General features: G+C 43.3%; 1 protein-coding gene and 2 long non-coding RNA genes across 3 annotated transcripts; 1 reads left to right on the plus strand and 2 right to left on the minus strand.

Moving 5' to 3' along the window:
• The first annotated feature begins 390 nt into the window (after window positions 1-390).
• On the plus strand, window positions 391-3,279 carry LOC117752760. The gene is made up of 3 exons (XR_004612134.1): window positions 391-800; window positions 2,578-2,582; window positions 3,268-3,279. It is a non-coding gene; the product is annotated as an uncharacterized LOC117752760 (long non-coding RNA).
• Window positions 3,280-12,564: 9,285 nt separating this feature from the next.
• LOC117752102 (NLR family CARD domain-containing protein 3-like) lies at window positions 12,565-14,263 on the minus strand (the record flags this gene model as incomplete). The annotated part of the gene is given in 2 exon segments (XM_034569272.1): window positions 12,565-14,034; window positions 14,036-14,263. Coding segments are annotated over 2 exon segments (1,698 nt in total), but the record flags the coding sequence as incomplete, so codon positions are not given.
• An 821-nt stretch (window positions 14,264-15,084) lies between these two features.
• Window positions 15,085-17,106, minus strand: LOC117752818. Its single transcript, XR_004612151.1, has 3 exons — window positions 17,085-17,106; window positions 15,305-15,442; window positions 15,085-15,204 (listed from the first exon to the last, which is right to left on the minus strand). It is a non-coding gene; the product is annotated as an uncharacterized LOC117752818 (long non-coding RNA).
• Between the last annotated feature and the right edge of the window lie 1,287 nt (window positions 17,107-18,393).

An 18,393-nucleotide genomic window follows, 5' to 3' on the forward strand; every position in this document is an offset into this window, starting at 1 on the left:
AACAACTAAATGTGTATGTGCAGAGCCCTGGTGTTAACAGCCCACAACATGATCACAACGAACTGGCTCGAACCCCCGCCACCTGCCTGGGACCAATGGACCCAAAGACTCAGCGAACAGCAAAACTACAATTCAGGATGGACATTTATTCAGAGGAATGGTCGTCTGTCATGAGGTATTTAGCAAAGTGAACATATTGTATCTATTTGTATTTCTTTGGACACTTTGGAATATGAATGTAACCCCTCAACTCATTACATGTCTCATGCCATTGCATTGGTAACTTTTCTTTTGTATTTTAAGACCAAGTCTATTTGTATGAAAGTTAAACTGTGAGACTCACTGTCAAGGAACTTGTTTTAATAAATGTAAAAAAATAAAAACAGACATGGTTGTAAACAGTGGTGACACGACACAGTGACACTAGACAATAAGTGTCGGGCCTCATTTCCCAAACGGTGCCATGTGTCTGATCCATCGTGTAAATGCGTGTTCGCCCCTTCGCCCTCATGACAAGACGCCGCCACAGCCTCCTCAGTGAGTCATGTGATGTCAGAGAATTTTAACTTTAATGAAGTGGAAACTGTTTATTTTCATGTAAAAATAAAGAAATGATTCATGTAAACAAAGCAGCCACAAGATTTTACAAGTGAATAAAACAACCTGAGGTTTGAAAGAGACGTTTCCGTGATGATCAAACTGGATTTCGTGGTTTTCCTGCAGCAGTTGAATTAAATCATTTGAAGCTGAGATTTTCGACCTTCTACCGTTAAACAGTGAAACATGGAAAGTGAGAAACTGTTTTAAAATATGAGAAGCTTGTCTGAACTCAGCAGTTATTTATTAATAACAGCGACTGCTCACAGCTTCATGTCCCGACCAGTAAATATAATGTCACATTTGAAAATAAAATTTGCATTAACTTTGTGCAGAAACACATTTTTCTGCACATAACTTTGAAATATTTACGACTTTGACTTTTGTGAGTCAAAGGACAGAGCAGCAGCAGATCCAGTGATGATGCTGTGTCACATCCACAGGAACACACAGGGAGGATGGTGGACTGGACTCTGTGTGACAGCTGATCTCAGAGCAGCTCACCTCCTCTGATTCCTCTGGAGCTCTGTCTCCACTCTGCCTCCCAGCAACAAGGCCCAGTCAGAGCCGCTCTACACACAAGCTGCTGCTGCTTCAGCCTCTGGATCCTCAGGACACAGCTCAGCCTCCGTCCACACACACTGTCCTCTTCACACTCACCTTCACTAAGATCACCATCTGTTGAGAGAAGAAGACATCAGTGTTCCAGAGACTCACTTCATCAGCTGTGAGTCAGTGATGCAGCACATCCAGTAGAAAGAGCAGCAGGGACTTCAGTCCTGTTCAGAGGTGGAGCAGCTTCCTCTGTGCTTCATGTTCACATGTTGGAATGAACACGCTAAGAGCTAAGTGTGTTTCCTCTGCATGTCAAAGTGCAGAGTGGACACCTGAGAGGTGGATTTACTGCTGTTACAGGTGAAGACATGTTTCACTGTGTGAGCACGTGCACATAAAAGGGGCGGGGTTTACTGCGTATGACCAATCACAGACATGGACAGTTTGACTGACAGCAGAGCCTCATATTTCACAACGAGGATCAAACTGTTCTATAATAAAAACCAGAGGAGAACAAACACATGATCCAGAATAAAAGAAACTCAGTTACAGCTGCTAAATGCAGGAAGAACAGCTGGTAAAACATCTGGGATTGTGTCAATGTGTAAGTTACAGCGCCCCCTGGTGGCATTTGGTAAAAATATATTACGTGACCACGACATAATAACGTGTGAACGAGATAAATAACTCGAGGCCACGAGATCTGAATCTGTTGTTTACTAACAAGACGAGTGGAAGAGAAGAAGATTCTTGATGAGAAACATTTGAATCCCAGGATGTGACACACAGTGTCTCACTGTCTCTGAGGACACACACTGTCTCTGAGGACACACATTGTCTCTGAGGACACACTAACTCTGAGGACACACACTGTCTCACTAACTCTGAGGACACACACTGTCTCACTAACTCTGAGGACACACACTGTCTCACTGTCCCTGAGGACACGCACTGTCTCATTGTCTTTGAGGACACACACTGACTCTGAGGACACACATTGTCTCTGAGGACACACACTGTCTCACTAACTCTGAGGACACACACTGTCTCACTGTCTCTGAGGACACACATTGTCTCTGAGGACACACTAACTCTGAAGACACACACTGTCTCACTAACTCTGAGGACACACACTGTCTCACTGTCTCTGAGGACACGCACTGTCTCATTGTCTTTGAGGACACACTGACTCTGAGGACACACTGACTCTGAGGACACACACTGTTTCAGAGGACACACACTGACTCTGAGGACACACTGACTCACTGTCTCTGAGGACACACACTGTGGTGGAAACCTCTGACATCACTACTCAAAAAACACATGGACCTTGTGGAGGTGAGGCGGCTAGGAGACCACACCACAGAGGATCAATCAGCACAGGTGAGAGCTGTTGGCTGATTGGTCCTCACGCTTAAAAGGCAGCATGTGTGCTGCCTCAGGAGGGACTGGGAGAACTCTCGGGAAGACTCAGACTCAGTCTTGAAGAGACCAACGGAGCTGTAAAGCTAGTTGCCTTCAGTTGAAGTTTATTTATGTTTGTTAAGTGTGTTTGAGTCAATAAAAATGCTAAAACCAGAATGGTTCGTCTCTGGCTGCTGTGGTGAGAGCCCCGTGGCATGGTCTTCTGCCACAGACCTATCTTCAGGAAGCTGACTGAGTGCATCTGGTGTTTTGGTGACAGGATGAGTCTGGAGAGATTGAGATGTTCTGGGTGAGTTAGAGATCAACTGAACCAACCAGACGTTGATTTAAACTTCCCTTATCCGTCCCTTTAAGGAGAGTGTGCACCACACAACAGTGGAGAGTCACTGTGGTCAGTGGGCGGAGCTTTGATACGGGTTGATCTCCAACTTAACCTGGAGCAGGTTAGCCGTTCATCAGAAGTTACCATGGTGATTTACCTCGTTAAGAAGTGGACGAGCTTCGTAGGACTGAAAAAACTAAACCTGAAGTTAACCTGATAACCACAAATCCTGCTTGGTAGCACAGACCCTGGATCTGTGATACTGACTGTGTTTAGTAAAATACTGATGAAAGCAGCGTGGACTGACTCCAACCATCTACTGACCTCAGAGTCTCCAGTCGACAGGTTGGACTCTGCTCTAGATCAAGCAGCTCCTTCACTCCTGAGTCCTGCAGGTCGTTTCTTCTCAGATCCAGTTCTCTCAGATGAGAGGGGTTTGACCTCAGAGCTGAAGCCAGAGAAGAACAGCTGATCTCTGACAAACTGCAGCCAATCAACCTGAATAAAGGATAAAACTTAACTGTAAATTAAACTGAGTTCATGTGTGAAAATAACACACAAATATTCATGTGAGCACAGACTCATAACATGGAAGATAAATATGAAATCAGACATGTTGGACTAAAAACGAGTCCTGATTCAGTAAAAATATATTATTTGGACCCGGTCTCTGTCCTGCAGATCAGTTTAGGAAATCCAGAACTAAACTCAGATGTGTTTTAACAAGTAACTGTCACAGATAAATTAATGAATGGATTCAAGTTATTTATGAAGAGGAATTATGTTAAATTAGAATTAAATGAGATCAATTGGGTATAAATGCTGTATTATAGATATGAGATCTACAAAAGTCAGTCAGTGAACTGACCTCAGAGTCTCCAGTCGACAGGTTGGACTCTGTAGAAAACCACACAGCTCCTTCACTCCTGAGTCCTGCAGGTTGTTGTCAGTCAGATCCAGTTCTCTCAGATGAGAGGGGTTTGACCTCAGAGCTGAAGCCAGAGAAGAACAGCTGATCTCTGACAGACTGCAGCCCTCCAACCTGAATAAATAACAATAATAAACTTTATTGATATAGTACTTTTTAAAAACAGAGTTTACAAAGTGCTTTGACAGCAAATAAAGAAAAGTAAATAAAGACTTGAACCCATAAAAGCAGTAAAATGACAATAGAGATAAATGAACAAGTAAATAAAAGGTGAAAATTATAAAAACACAGTAAAAACACAACATCACATAAAAGCAAGTCTATAAAAATGGGTTTTAAGAAGTGATTTAAAAGAAGTCACTGACTCTGCCTTATCTCCTCAGGGGGCCGTTCCAAAGCCGAGGGGCCCTGATGGTAAAAGCACGGTCACGGTTTAGTTTCCAACCTGGACTTTGGAACAGCAGGATCCACCTGAGGATCTAAGGCTGCGTGCAGGAACATACGGGCTCAATAATTCTGAGATGTAGTTTGGGGCCAGATGCTTTAAAAGTGATCAGTAAAATCTTAAAATCAATTCTAAAACGGACAGGGAGCCAATGGAGAGAAGCGAGGATCAGGGAGATGTGATGTTGCCGTTTAATACCAGTGAGAAGCTGCTGCGTTCTGAACTGGTTGGAGGCAGGAGAGTGACTTTTGGCTTCTTCCAGAGAGGAGGGAGTTACAGTCGTCCAGTCTAGAGAAGACTAGTATAAAGTATAAAGGATTAAACTAAACTGTAAATTAAACTGAGTCCATGTGTGAAAATAAAGGACTTTGACTAAACATCACTGTCTCTGTTTTCAGACCTGAAGTCTGAGTCAAGTTGTTCTGGACATTTTCTGGAACTTTTCCTTTCAGCCTCCTAATAAAGTTTCTGAGTGAGTCCATGTGAGAATAGAGCAGGTGAATGTCCAGAGGATTCACAGAGAGTGAGTGGACGTGTTGAGGACACAAACACGTGACGGACGTGAAACTGGAAGAACACAAACATCTCAGGATGAAGAAGAGGAGCCGTACACGTAGAAGACGAAGACGTCAACTTGGAAACACGAGGAGATTCCAGATCTTTTGGTGATGAGGGCCGACGCCGGTGTGGATGAGCTGTAAACAACAACACTGATCTTTCCACAGCAGGATTTATACGTCATGTCCGGCCTCCTGCTGCTCCACCCGTTCTTCATATGTGAAAGTCAAACTCCAGAAAATGTCCAGACACTATTTTACAGAGTTCATGACTGAAAACAGCTTGAAAGTCCTCGTGTCCTCGGGGTTCAGTTGTTTGTAATATGTAACTTCACCACTAGATGTCTCTAAATATCTTGCTGGACATGTTCAGGAGTCGTACACGTGAACAAGTGGACTACGTTCACATGTACGACACCTGGAGACGTCACTAACTCCTTCACAGTGAACCTGTAACTTTTTTTATATTGTTTTACAAATTATCTTTAACTTCACAAAGAAAAAACAAGAAAAGAAAAGAAGCAAGACTGTACAGAGATAAGCTACAGCGTTACAGCCTCTACTAATTAATCATTCAGTAAATTAAAAACATAATGCATATGGTGAGGAAAAGCCAGAATGGGTATCACGCAAAATTTGGGGTTTCATTCGGGAAAGTTAAGTTTCCTATAAATTGGGCCCCAAGTGCTCTCAGATTTTTCATGAAAACCCTGCGTGTTACTCCGAAGCCTCTCAAGATGTATCCCTGAAACCAGTTCCATGAACCATCTGGAGAAACAAGGAGCACTGGTAGCTTTCCATTCGCTGAGTATTATTCTCTTTGCAACTAGCATAGCAAACATAACGGTCTGCTGTACAGTGTGTGGCAGTGCAAGAGAAGCTACAGAGCAGCCAAACAGGGCAACCAGCGCGTCAGGTTCAATCTGTAGATCATACATCTTAGAACACCATTTAAAAACATCGTGCCAGAAGGGAACAATCTCAGGACAAAACCAAAAGGTGTGGCCTAGAGAGCCTTCTGAAGATTTACATCTGTCACATACATCAGATACATTATATTATCTTTGGAATAATGTTATCACGACTTTAAATTGAATCAACTGCAACCTGGCATTAATTGAGCCCAAATGGATCCTCTCCACCCCCCCCCCCCCCCACCCCCCACCCCCACCCCCCCCCCCACGTCTTGTCGGTCAACTCTACACCAGTGTGTGTCCTCAGCCTCCCAGGCAGATTTTATATCTTCTGATCAAACAACAGACTCATTAGCAAATAGTGTTACAAAGTTTGAAACAAGACGTTTAGAATTAGGATGTTTTTTCATTAAAACATAAAAAGAGTGTTTCTTTGGTGGGTTTTCAAACTTTTTTATATTATTATATATTATATTTATATTATTAACAAACAGAAAAAGTGAGCTTGAGGCAGGGAGGTTTCTTTCAGCTCCATATAGGATGCAAAATGATTATTTATGTACAAGTCTGCAATAGTAGCCAGTCCTTTATCCTCCAGTAAATAAAGGCCTGATCAGATTGAGATGGAATCAAATTATGGTTAAAACAAATAGGAGAATGTAACGAAAATTCAGGAGTTGAAGCACCATTTTAATATTTTTTTAAATTTTAAGTGAATTTTGGAGAATAAAATTGTCCTTAACTAGAAGCATTGGATAATCCTGAGTAGAAACCAGAAGAGCTGACAGAGAGCTGTTTCTTGAAGTGTTCGATTCCAATTGCAACCACTTGGGTGCATCATGGAGCTCATTTGTCTGGGGAAGCTGATCTTGCCAACATATTAGGGCTCTGGCATTAGTTGCCCAATAGTAATGTTGTAACACTGGAAGGTTTGAACCCCCCCAGTTTCTGGGGTTTTGTAGGTGGGTCTTGGCAACACAATCTGTTTGACACCCCCAGACAAACAGCATTATTATTGAGTCAAGTTTTATTTTTAAAGATAACGGAAGGTTGATTAGAATATATTGAAACAAGTCCATAAACCTGGGGAGCGACACCATTTTAATCGTATTTACACGCCCTATAAGAGAGAGAGACAAAGTCCTCCAAAAATCTAAATCTTTCTTCAGCTTGTCTAACTGAATAGTGAAATTATTCTGAAGTAAGAGTGTAGGATTTACAGGAATAGATAGACCCAAATAAGTGAACTGATCCCTGCTAATTCAAAGGGAAGAGATTCAAGAAAAAGAGGAACTAGATTTTCTGAAAGAGGAATAAATGCACTTTTCCGCCAATTAATGGAATATCCAGACAGGCTACCAAAACATTTAATTACTAGAGGACTGGAGGAAGGGATAATGGGGGTCCCACCCCCACCTTAATTCCCCTAATACCAGTATGGTGCTGTATACTAATGCCTGAGGTTGGAGTGCTAAGTTCAACAGCAGAGGACTGGCACAGCAGCCCTGCCTTGTCCCACGCTTCAGGTTAAAAGGTCATGACCTGTTACCATTAGTGAGAATGGCAGATGTAGGACAAGCATAAAGTATCTTGATGAGTGATAGAAAAAATTCACCAAATCCATAGTGTCTCAATGTGGCGTGCATATATCTCCATTCAATCTGATCAAAGGACCGTTCTGCATCTAACAAGATAACTACAGGCTTGTCATTTACTTTATGTTTTGCATACATTAGATTAAATAATCTCCGGATATTAAAAAAAGAGAATCTGCCCGATACAAAGCCTGTTTGATCAGGATGTATTAATGAAGATAAATGCCTGCCCAGATAGTGGCCAGCATTTTTGCGACCACTTTCTGATCATAGTTGAATAGACTGAGGGGTCTATATGCCAGCGGGTCTGAATCCTCCCTCCCTTTCTTAAGTATTAGACAAATAGTTGCCTCATGAAAAGATTGTAGAAATATCTCATTGGCTATTGAATGTTTAATCATTCTAAATAGCAGGGGGCAATGAAGTCACTGTAAGGTTAGGGTTAGGGTCCAGATGGGTCCTTACCACTTGGAAATGATTCTATTGCCTCTTTAATTTCACAGTGAAATGTGTATCTTGATCAAGCTGAGCAGAGTCACTTATTTTAGGTAATTCAACAGAATCCAGGAATTTCTGGATATCTTCATCAGATGCATTAGGGCTAGAGGTGTATAACTTTGAATATAGCTCTCTAAAGTATTCATTTATATCACGTGGATTAGTTCAAGTTTCACCAGTGGAAGACTTGAGTTTAAGAATGGACCTACTTGCCTGTGCACTGCCTGGCCAACAATTCCCCTGGCTTATCATTCAATTCAAATTGCTTTAGTCTCAGCTTAATTATTTACTTATTAACCTGGTCACTCAAAATAATGTTATATTCATTCTTCAATTTTGTAATGTAATGTAGATCTTTCATGGACCGACAGGAGTAGTATGCCTTCTCTGCTTCAGAGAGCAGCACCTCTATTTGTGCAAGGCGTTTACGCCTTTCCTTCTTCTTCCAAGTTTCATATGAGATCATTTTTCCTCTTACCACAGCCTTAAAAGATTCCCATAAGATAGAGTCTGAGAAGGCCCCATTATCGTTGGTTAAAGATCATTCATGGCTGCCTCTATATAATCGTCTATAATTAGGTTTGTAGAATTCAGATCAGGTAGTAGATTGAAAACCTTCCAAGAAACATCAGGTTCATCAATATAAGGACCATAAATATTAAGACAAGTGAAAGGAATATTATTGATGCTGCCTGAGATGATCACATATCTACCATTAAGGTCGGTATTTAGGTGAGATAATTGAAATGGAACAGATGTCGTAAACAAAATTTTTGCAATAATTGTCCGTGGTCGTTCTCCCTCTGACGTCAGTCGGGGTTTCAGAATACGGTGGGCTCTGTCCACTTCCACCACCCTGGAGAACGCAGTCTGGCCGAAAAGTTTCATGATCATTTCAGACACAAAGGCCGTAGGATGTCCCTTCTCCTCGCATTCTGCGACTCCCACAAACTTCAGATTCAACCGTCTGGAGCGGCTCTCTAAACAACAATCGTTCACCTTCCAACGCAGAACGTTTGTAGCCTGTAGCTCCTGGAGGCCGGTGTCATGCTCCGTTTCTAGTCGGCCCCTCCATTTTCTCCGCAACGGCTGATTGTTTGTTTTGCACAAGAGTAAAAGACTTTTGAAGAGAGTCCAAGCAGGTAGTGTTGGAGTGTCTGGTATCTTCTATCAACTTCCTCATCTCCATACCTTGAATATCTATAGTAGCTAATATGACAGTTGGTGTAGGCTGAGGCACGGCTGCATCGAGATTCACCGGTGTTGGCTGTGCAGCCATGTGCTTCTCGTCAGGTGCAGCGTCGTTTGAAAGTTTATTCGGTTCTTTCTCTGTCCGATTGCCTTTTCTAAAGTTGATGTGTGAAGAGGGCGAGCAGTTCTATGATCATGTTTTCTTGAAGTGGCGATGATCTGAGCAGCAGTTTGACCAGTTGAAAGTGGTGCAGGGAGCCTGAGGAACACGTGTGTACAGGGCGGGACAGAGATCTAGTGGTGAAAAGATAAAGGCATGGACGACCCCGTGTAAGTCCTGAAACCAGAATAAGGGTTTCATGTTGGAAATGATCCCAGAACACGAACGCAGCACGCTGTCATGTGGTCAGTCCACAGGACCACCGGGACAAGTCCTGGTTAGCTTCCACAGAAACATTACATGGACACATTGTCCAGCATTGGATTGTTTCTCTGTCAGTAAAACTTCAGTCACATTGAGCCTGACTCGGTCCTCAGCTCATTCTACAAACATCTCTCAGCTCAGTATCAGTGTTCACTGTTAGGAACACATGTTCTGCACTTTGACCTTCAAGCTCCAGTGTGGAAGATTCAGGTGAAAGGATCCATTGTTAGAAACTGAAGAGAAAAGAATCCTAGAGATGTTTTCACTAGTTTCATCTAAACTGTACAACTTGTTGATTTCTTTACTTTAGAACGAGACATTTAAGTTTTAACTACATTATATTTACATACTTTATATTTACATCAGGAGCGGGTCCTCTCTACAGAGGCAGCCATGTTTTTTTAACAGTAGCCCGGACTGGACAAACTAAACCTTTTGAGTTTCTATGACAAGTGAAGCTACCACAGGTTCTCTTTCATGTTTGGAAGGGGGGGGGGGGGGGGGGGGGGGTGTTCAGCTGCAACATGACACTTCACCACTAGATGTCACCAAACTGAACCTTTAACAATAAAACATGATGTCTGACCTCAGAGTCTCCAGTCGACAGGTTGGACTCTGTAGAAAACCACACAGCTCCTTCACTCCTGAGTCCTGCAGGTCATTTAGTCTCAGATCCAGTTCTCTCAGATGAGAGGGGTTTGACCTCAGAGCTGAAGCCAGAGAAGAACAGCTGATCTCTGACAGTCCGCAGCTCAACCTGGATAAAGAAATATGAATATTAGAATGTGTCCTCCTGTTGTTGTGGATCGTCATCATGTCAACACAGACTCTCAACATGCTGCTGACCTCAGTCCAGTCTGTGACCTGAAGATAAATATCAGATCAGACATGTTGGACCATTGTTTCATTCATCTCCTTCTTCTCTGTGTGTTGGTCACTGAGCAGGTTTGTGTAATTAAACACTGTTTAAAGTAGGGATGGCTCCTGACAGTCACTTCCTGTTTGTTTCTATACTTATCAACTGTCCAACGTGTTTCAATAAGAATGTGTCTTATTTTGAAAACCTGAGGAGGACGAGTGCTCGGCCTCAGTCCACATGTTATTTACTGACACTTTCTTAGTGATCAGGAGCAGGTGAGTGCAGGTGAATGGAGTTGATGAGGTGGCCGTGACTGACAGGCTGGGTGAGTGACAGATGACTGAGGGACAGTGAGCAGAGCAGAACTGAGACAATTTAAATAAATAATGACCCAATAAGAAAGAAAGTTGGAAAAGTGAAGAAGGATTTAAGGACCTCAGAGTCTCCAGTCGACAGTTTGGACTCTCCAGTCCAGAACACAGCAGCTTCACTTCTGAATCCAGCAGCTCAATGAAGTTCAGATCCAGTTCTCTCAGATGTGAGGGGTCTGACTTCAGAGCTGAGGCCACGACTTCCCAGTGAGTCTCTGAGAGGTAACAACCACCGAGTCTGTGATTAAAGAAAATATCTGTTAGAATAAAATCAGAAAACACAACATTCATACAAAACGTGATCATGTGACCCTCACCCTGGTAAATCCCCTTTTTGTCTCATGAACATGTTAAAAACTCCTCAAGAGAATCCTTTCAGATTTGGTACAAGCGTTCATTTAGACCAGGGGTATTCAACTAAAATTTAAAGAGGTCCAGTTAGAGAAAATAAAGGGAGCAAAAGCTTGAATTTCCCTTTTTCTGTTTCACATCTTGACTCAAAAGTCTCAACCAATTTTACAGATGATAAATCTCAACACATCTTAACAATTGAACAGTTTTAGAATCACTTTCTTCCCCTCTTATATCTCACTCCCCCACTTTGTTCATCTGTATCTCTCCCTTTCTCCGTCTCACTCCTGTTTCTCAACTTTCTCCGTCTCACTCCTCTGTATCTCTCCCTTTGTTTTCTCTACCTGTATCTCTATCTTTCTTTTTCTTTCTACCGTCTTCTCATGTGTAACTTGCCTCTAACTCTCTCATCCGTCTGCACTGTAGTCGCAATGTTTACCGCCTGGAATGCACAGACTTGATTGGCTGAGTGGTATCACGTGGGATGGCTTAACACACATGCAATTGGTCTGTGCGTTTCCTCATCCGCTAAAGACTACAAAAGCTGCGCCGGTTACAAATAGAAGCGCCCCGTCAGGTTTTAAATCATAACCTTCTGTTTTGGCTGTAGGTCCGGGTCCGTACGGGACGGCTTCTGGGTCCGGACCCGGACCGCCTGTTAGTGACCCCTGATTTAGACTGACAGAGGAACTCATTAGATTCAGGTGGTCAAAGGTCAAAGGTCAAGGTCACACAACATGTTTCTGGCCTTTTGAACATGATGTCTCAAGTCTGTCTTTAGGGGATTTCTTCACATTTTGACCAGTTGGACTCAAAGATAAACTGATTAGATTTCAGAGGTCAAAGGTCAAAGGTTACAGTGACCTCATATTATTGTGAATGCAACATGTCAGGAACCTGGAGGGACGGACACTGCACTGGTTGGTGGTGGCGTACAAACGCAGGGTGGTAATTCTAGTTTGACCAGAAAGAACAATAAACGATATTTCCAGTTCTGCTTCTTCAGTTTAAAGGAACAGTCAGTGATTCTCATCCTAAACACAGAGAAGCTGTGATTTATCTGATTAATCACCATTTCTAAATGCATATAAACATATAACAGTTTCATTAAGCAGGAATGAAATTAATATAATTATTTAAAAATATATATATATATTTTAAATCATACGCACACACGCACACGCACACACACACACACACACACACACTCACACACACACACACACACACACACTTTAGCGGTCTCAGGGGCCTGGAGCCAATCTCAGCTGACACTGAATCTCAGTCTCCAATCAACCTAACTCCGATCTACATGTCTTTGGGTTTGTGGAGGAAGCTGGAGAACCCAGAGAAAACCCTGCAGACACCAGGAGAACATCCTCCTCACAGAAAGGCTGCACTAACAGTGTTGACCACTGCAACACCATGCTGCCCCAAACAATGAGAACCATTTAACACTGAGTGGATTTGAAGAACGACTCATCTCCACTGATTGAACATGTTATTGATCATGTCTGGACTCACAGAGCCTTCTTGCAGTTCCTCACAGCTGGGATCAGTCTCCATCTACCCTGGTCTGATGTGTTGAACTTCTTCAGGTTGAACTCATCCAGAACCTCCTCTGACATCTGCAGCATGTAGGCCAGAGCTGAGCAGTGGATCTCAGAGAGTTCCTCCTTCGAACTGTTCTTTGACGTCAGGAACTGTTGCATCTGCTGATGAACTGAGTGGTCGTTCATCTCAGTCAAACAGTGGAAGATGTTGATGCTTCTGTCAGGAGAAATGTCATCACTCTTCATCTTCTTCAGGTTGTTGATGACTCTCTGGATGATCTCTGGATTGTTCCCTGTCCGACCCAGCAGGCCTCCTAAGACTCTCTGGTTGGACTCCAGACTGAGGCCGTGAAGGAAGCGAACAAACAGGTCCAGATGACCATTTGTACTGGTGAGGGATTTATTCATGGTTCTCTTCAGGAGGTCATCCAGGGAGGAGGTACTCCTTGTGTTCCCATATGTTCCCAAGAAGTTGTTGAGTTCTTCTGTGTTCCTCTCGGTGTAACAGTGGAACATGTAGACTGCAGCCAGAAACTCCTGAACGCTCAGATGAACAAAGCAGTAGACTGATTTCTGGAAGATCACACACTCTCTTCTGAAGATCTCAGTACAAACTCCTGAGTACACTGAGGCCTCTGTGACATTAAGACCACACCACTCCAGGTCTTCTTGGTAGAACATGATGTTTCCTTCCTCCAGATGTTTAAGCGCCAGCCTCCCCAGCTTCAGTAGAACGTCCCTGTCAGCCTCCGTCAGCTGCTGTGGAGTCGTCTCATGTCCCTCACCGTACTTGTTGTTCTTCCTCTTTGTCTGAACCAGCAGGAAGTGTGAGTACAGGTCAGTCAGGGTCTTGGGCAGCTCTCCTCTCTGGTCTGTGGTCAACATGTGCTCCAGAACTGTAGCACTGATCCAGCAGAAGACTGGGATTTGACACATGATGTGGAGGCTCCTGGACGTCTTGATGTGTGAGATGATTCTGCTGCACAGCACTTCATCACTGAATCTCCTCCTGAAGTACTCCTCCTTCTGGGCGTCAGTGAAGCCTCGTACTTCTGTGACCCTGTCAACACATGCAGGAGGGATCTGATTGGCCGCCGCAGGTCTGGAGGTTATCCAGACGAGAGCCGAGGGAAGCAGATTCCCCTGGATGAGGTTTGTCAGCAGCACGTTGACTGATGACCTCTGTGTGACATCAGACACAAGCTTCCTGTGGTTGAAGTCCAGAGGAAGTCTGCTTTCATCCAGGCCGTCCAAGATGAACAAAGGTTTACAGACAGCGAGCGTCTCTGCCGTGAGCTTCTGTAACGCTGGATGGAAAACACGGAGCAGCGTGAGAAGACTGTGCTGCTGGTCTTTCACCAGGTTCAGCTCCCTGAACGAAAGCACAGTCAGCAGACCCACATCTTGGTTTTCTAAACCCTCTGCCCAGTCCAGAGTGAACTTCTGCACCGAGAAGGTTTTTTCCAACGCCAGCGACGCCGTTGGTCAGGACGACTCTGATGCTGCTCTGCTGGTCAGTTGAGGCTTTAAAGATGTCGTGGCACTTGATGGGAGTGTCGTGGAGGCTCTTCATCTTGGAAGCCGTCTCAAGCTGCCTCACCTCATGTTGAGTATTAACCTCTTCACTCTGTCCCTCTGTGATGTAGAGCTCAGTGTAGATCCTGTTGAGGAGGGTTCTACTTCCTGTTTCATCAGTTCCTTCAGTCACATGTTCACATCTCCTCCTCAGACTGAGCTTATGTTCATCTAAAACCTCCTGCAGACCACCATCTGCTGAAAGACAAGAAACAATGTCAGAGACAGAGAATCTGAGAATCTGCTGATTGTTTTCATCAGATACAGAAAAACTACAGAAAATAAAATCTTTTTAACTTTGTGCTTTTATAACGATGTTAAATGTTGATGCTGTATGAAGGAACAAAATAAAACAACATGTGCTGATGTCAGAAGTGAAGACATCAGCAGACACATGTACAGTGCTGCTCTGACCGGCTGTCTGAGCTCCAGCTCCTGTTCTGGATCTTTGTCCACACTGGGGACAGGAGGAGTCTCCTGAAGAACCAGACTGGTCCCAGTATGAGGTGATGCACTGTCTGCAGAACCAGTGTCCACAGCTGGTGGAGACTGGATCCTTCAGGACGTCCTGACACGAAGCACAGCAGGACGACTGCTCCTCCTCAGAAACATGACTCCTCCTCCTCTCTCTGTGAAGACATTTCCTGATAACTCACATGTCGCAGTCACAGGTTGTCACATGTTCAGAGGACTGATGTTTACCAGTGTGTGGAATTTGGTGCAGATCCAAATAAAAATGAGTCTCTAGTGAATCTCAAAGTGGTTTCATAAGGAGCGTGTTGGTTCTTGGTGGAGGTCTGAGCTCTCTGAGTGATTCTGAGAGATTAGTCACCAACTTCAATGAAGCTGTGTCCTAATGCAGGGGCCACACTAGAGGAAACTAAATCCTCTTCAGAGCAGGTCACAGTAGAAACAGTCTCTTACTCTGTGTGTGAGGGTCCAGGTTCATTACTGAAGTTTAGAGGAGGATCCATGGACCGGTCACTCTTCAGAGACACACAGCTGGACCCTGGAGACTCGGCTCTCAGTCTGTGGTCCTGACCTCTGCAAACACAAACATGTTTTTATTCAGAACACATCATTCACTGGTTCATTCTCTGAGGATTCAGTTTGGAGGTTCACATGTTTGTAGCAGGTCTCTTACTTTGTGTGTGAGGGTCCAGGTTCATTACTGAAGTTTAGAGGATGTCCTTTGGACTGGTCACTCTTCAGAGACACACAGCTGAACACTGGAGACTCTGCTCTGTCCTCCTCTTCCTCCTCATAACCACTCATCTTCAGTCTGAAAGGAAAAACACTGTGAGCTCCAACACACACAATGAAGCCAGGTACATAAACTCAGTGTTTCTTCAAATAGAACTGGCTTCAGTAAGGACCACAGCACTGAGCCTGCCCTGCTCAGGGTCACCAACGACCTCCTAATGGCTGCTGATGACGGCATGTGCTCAGTCCTGGTACTTCTGGACCTCAGTGCAGCATTTGACACAGTGGACCACAGCATTCGTTAAACAGACTGGAGAACTGGGGGGGTACCTGGCACAGCACTGGAGCTTGTCAACCCAGAAGTTCTGTGTCTGTTAATAACCTTCTCATTTTCAAGCAAAGCAGAGATTCTTGTCATCGGGTCCCAGCACATGAAAAAACAAATACTGCCATCTGCTGGTTCCCTCGTTGACAACACAAAGCCTGTGGCAAAGAATCTTAGAGTCTGGTTTGATGAAAGCTACGTTTTGAGCAGCGCACCACTAAGCTTGTTCAATCCTGTTTTTATCAACCGAGAAATGTTTCTAAAATACGATCCATGCTAACTTTAACAGGCACAGACACCATTTTACGTGCTTTCATCTCATCACGTTTAGATTATTGTAACGGCCTTTTTACCTGCATGAGCCAAAAATCTATTGATCCTCTCCAGACTGTCCAGAACTCAGCTGCCAGGTTTTTAACCAGAACTAAGAAACATGATCACATCACTCCAGTGGCTCCCTGTATGTTTTAGAATTGATTTTCAGATTTTACTGATCACTGTAAGGCCCCTCATGGCCTCGCTCCCTGCTGCATCGCTGACCTTTTAGAATCATACCCACCAGTACGCACGTTGAGATCCTGGGCCAGAGATCGTCTGTTCCAGAGGCTGAAAGCTGAGGGGGAGGAGTTCAGGTCAGCTGACTCACTGAACTCTTTTAAGTCCCTTCTTAAAATAGACTTTTATCTGAGAGCTTTTCCTGATTTTACCTGAGTCTGAACTTTCTTTATAACTGTCTTTATTTATTTTATTGAGCATTTTACACAGCACTGGTATTTATTCACAAATTTATTTTACCTGCTTTCTTCTAAACCTGAAGTTCTATGACCTGTCTGTTTTGAACTTGCTGCTTTTATAAAGCACTTTGAAATATACATATTTGTGTATATACAGTATATATATGTACCTGTACTCTCTCTCTCTCTCTCTCTCTCTCTCTCTCTCTCTCTCTCTCACACTGTGAGCTCAAAGGAATCAGGACAAACAAGTCTGTTCAAGAAACACACCCAAAAATACCAAGCAAGGAGACACACACACACACTCACACACAAACACACAAACACACACACACACACACACACACACACACACACACACACACACTCAGGTGACTGTAACGTATGATTCTGAAAACACGTTCTGTTATTAAACACTTGATGAACAGATGTGATGAAGATAAAACATGAAACTGTGAGTTAACTCTGTTAATTAGTCCTTTGAAGGCTCTTTGTTCCACAGCTGCTGTTCACATCTGTCTCTGGGGATCCGATCACATGAAACTACGTCTGTCACCAGGTGTGAACTGACAAACTTAGAGTCCTGTGATCAGCAGACGGATGTTAACAGCAGGTGTGAGAGTGTGACAGTAAAACTTTCAGAAAGTTGTGTTCACACTCACCTGCTCACTTTTCTTCCTTCTGCTCATCCCAGGGAAAATGGAGTCTGACACCCCCCTGTTCTCAGGCTCCTCCTCCCTGTTGAACCAGTTCAAAGTCCAGTTCATACACATGAAGATGAACTGGTTCACGTTCACAGTTCATTTTTTATTGGGATGGTTATGATGTAGATAACAGACTTACGATCATGTAGTTAGTTAATAATTGATGGTGTCGCATCACACACACACACACACACACATCTTTTTACCACACACACAGATTATTATTCTGCAGAAACAGATTTACTGTGATCAACTGAAACGTGAGTATTTAACGTCACATCTGCATTTGAAGAGCAGCTGTTTAAAGTAGCGTTACGTCTCCTCAAGCTCTTTATTCAGAGTATTGGTGTTAATGTGTTACAGTGAAAACTAAACTTGTCGGCTACATTCAGTTTTTACATCGTTAATCTTTGGCAGATTTTACTGAATCTGTCATTCTTGTGTTAAATAAGTGGACATGCAGAATAATGTTTGTTTATCACATGAAAATAAATTATAGGAAGTGTAACTTTACTAGAATAGACAGTCACATAGAGAACCTGAGGCTGATGTCCACCTATTTCCTAAGATGAAGTGAAGTGATTATGATCTGATGAACTTTGAAGTAATAAACTTTTATTTTTACCATGTAACATGAGACAGAAGTGGAATCCAACCAGACTGAACACTGAGTCATCACTTCAACACTGACTCCAGGTACAGACCTGTTTTCATAACTTACAAACAATCAAAGCAAAGTATTGCACATAATACATAATGCATTAAATGATATATGCAATACTTTTAATGTGGAAGAACTCCATACTGCACATTCATTGTCTTGGTAGTGCACTGTTTAATCCAAAACCATATTCAAATACATAGTTGAATATCCACAGAAAAGAAGGACACAAACTTTGTTCACAAGTAACACTTCCTCTACAATAATACCATACTTTTATGTTTCCTGTCATTTTATTAGGGACGGACGAGCCTGAAGGACGCAGCTGTGCTGACCGTGTTCTGTCTCTTATGGCAAAGAAGAAAAATAAAACACAGGTCCTCTTTAGTTAAGGGAGGAAAACATGAAGTGTTGTGCAGATGAAGCTGGTGCAGGTCGTCCTCATGTTGACCAGCCTGAAGCTGCTGATCTCCACCATGTTGCTGCTGCCACAGTGGATGCTGAGGACATCAGGTGCTGCAGTGCTTCATGTACTGAAAAGAAGAAACTCACTATAAAGGATGTTTTATGTTGTGTATGTTCCAGCAAAGACTGGTTCTTACAGTT

The sequence above is a fragment of the Hippoglossus hippoglossus genome, chromosome 3, assembly GCF_009819705.1.
Source record: "Hippoglossus hippoglossus isolate fHipHip1 chromosome 3, fHipHip1.pri, whole genome shotgun sequence".
Classification (NCBI taxonomy): Eukaryota; Metazoa; Chordata; class Actinopteri; order Pleuronectiformes; family Pleuronectidae; genus Hippoglossus; species Hippoglossus hippoglossus.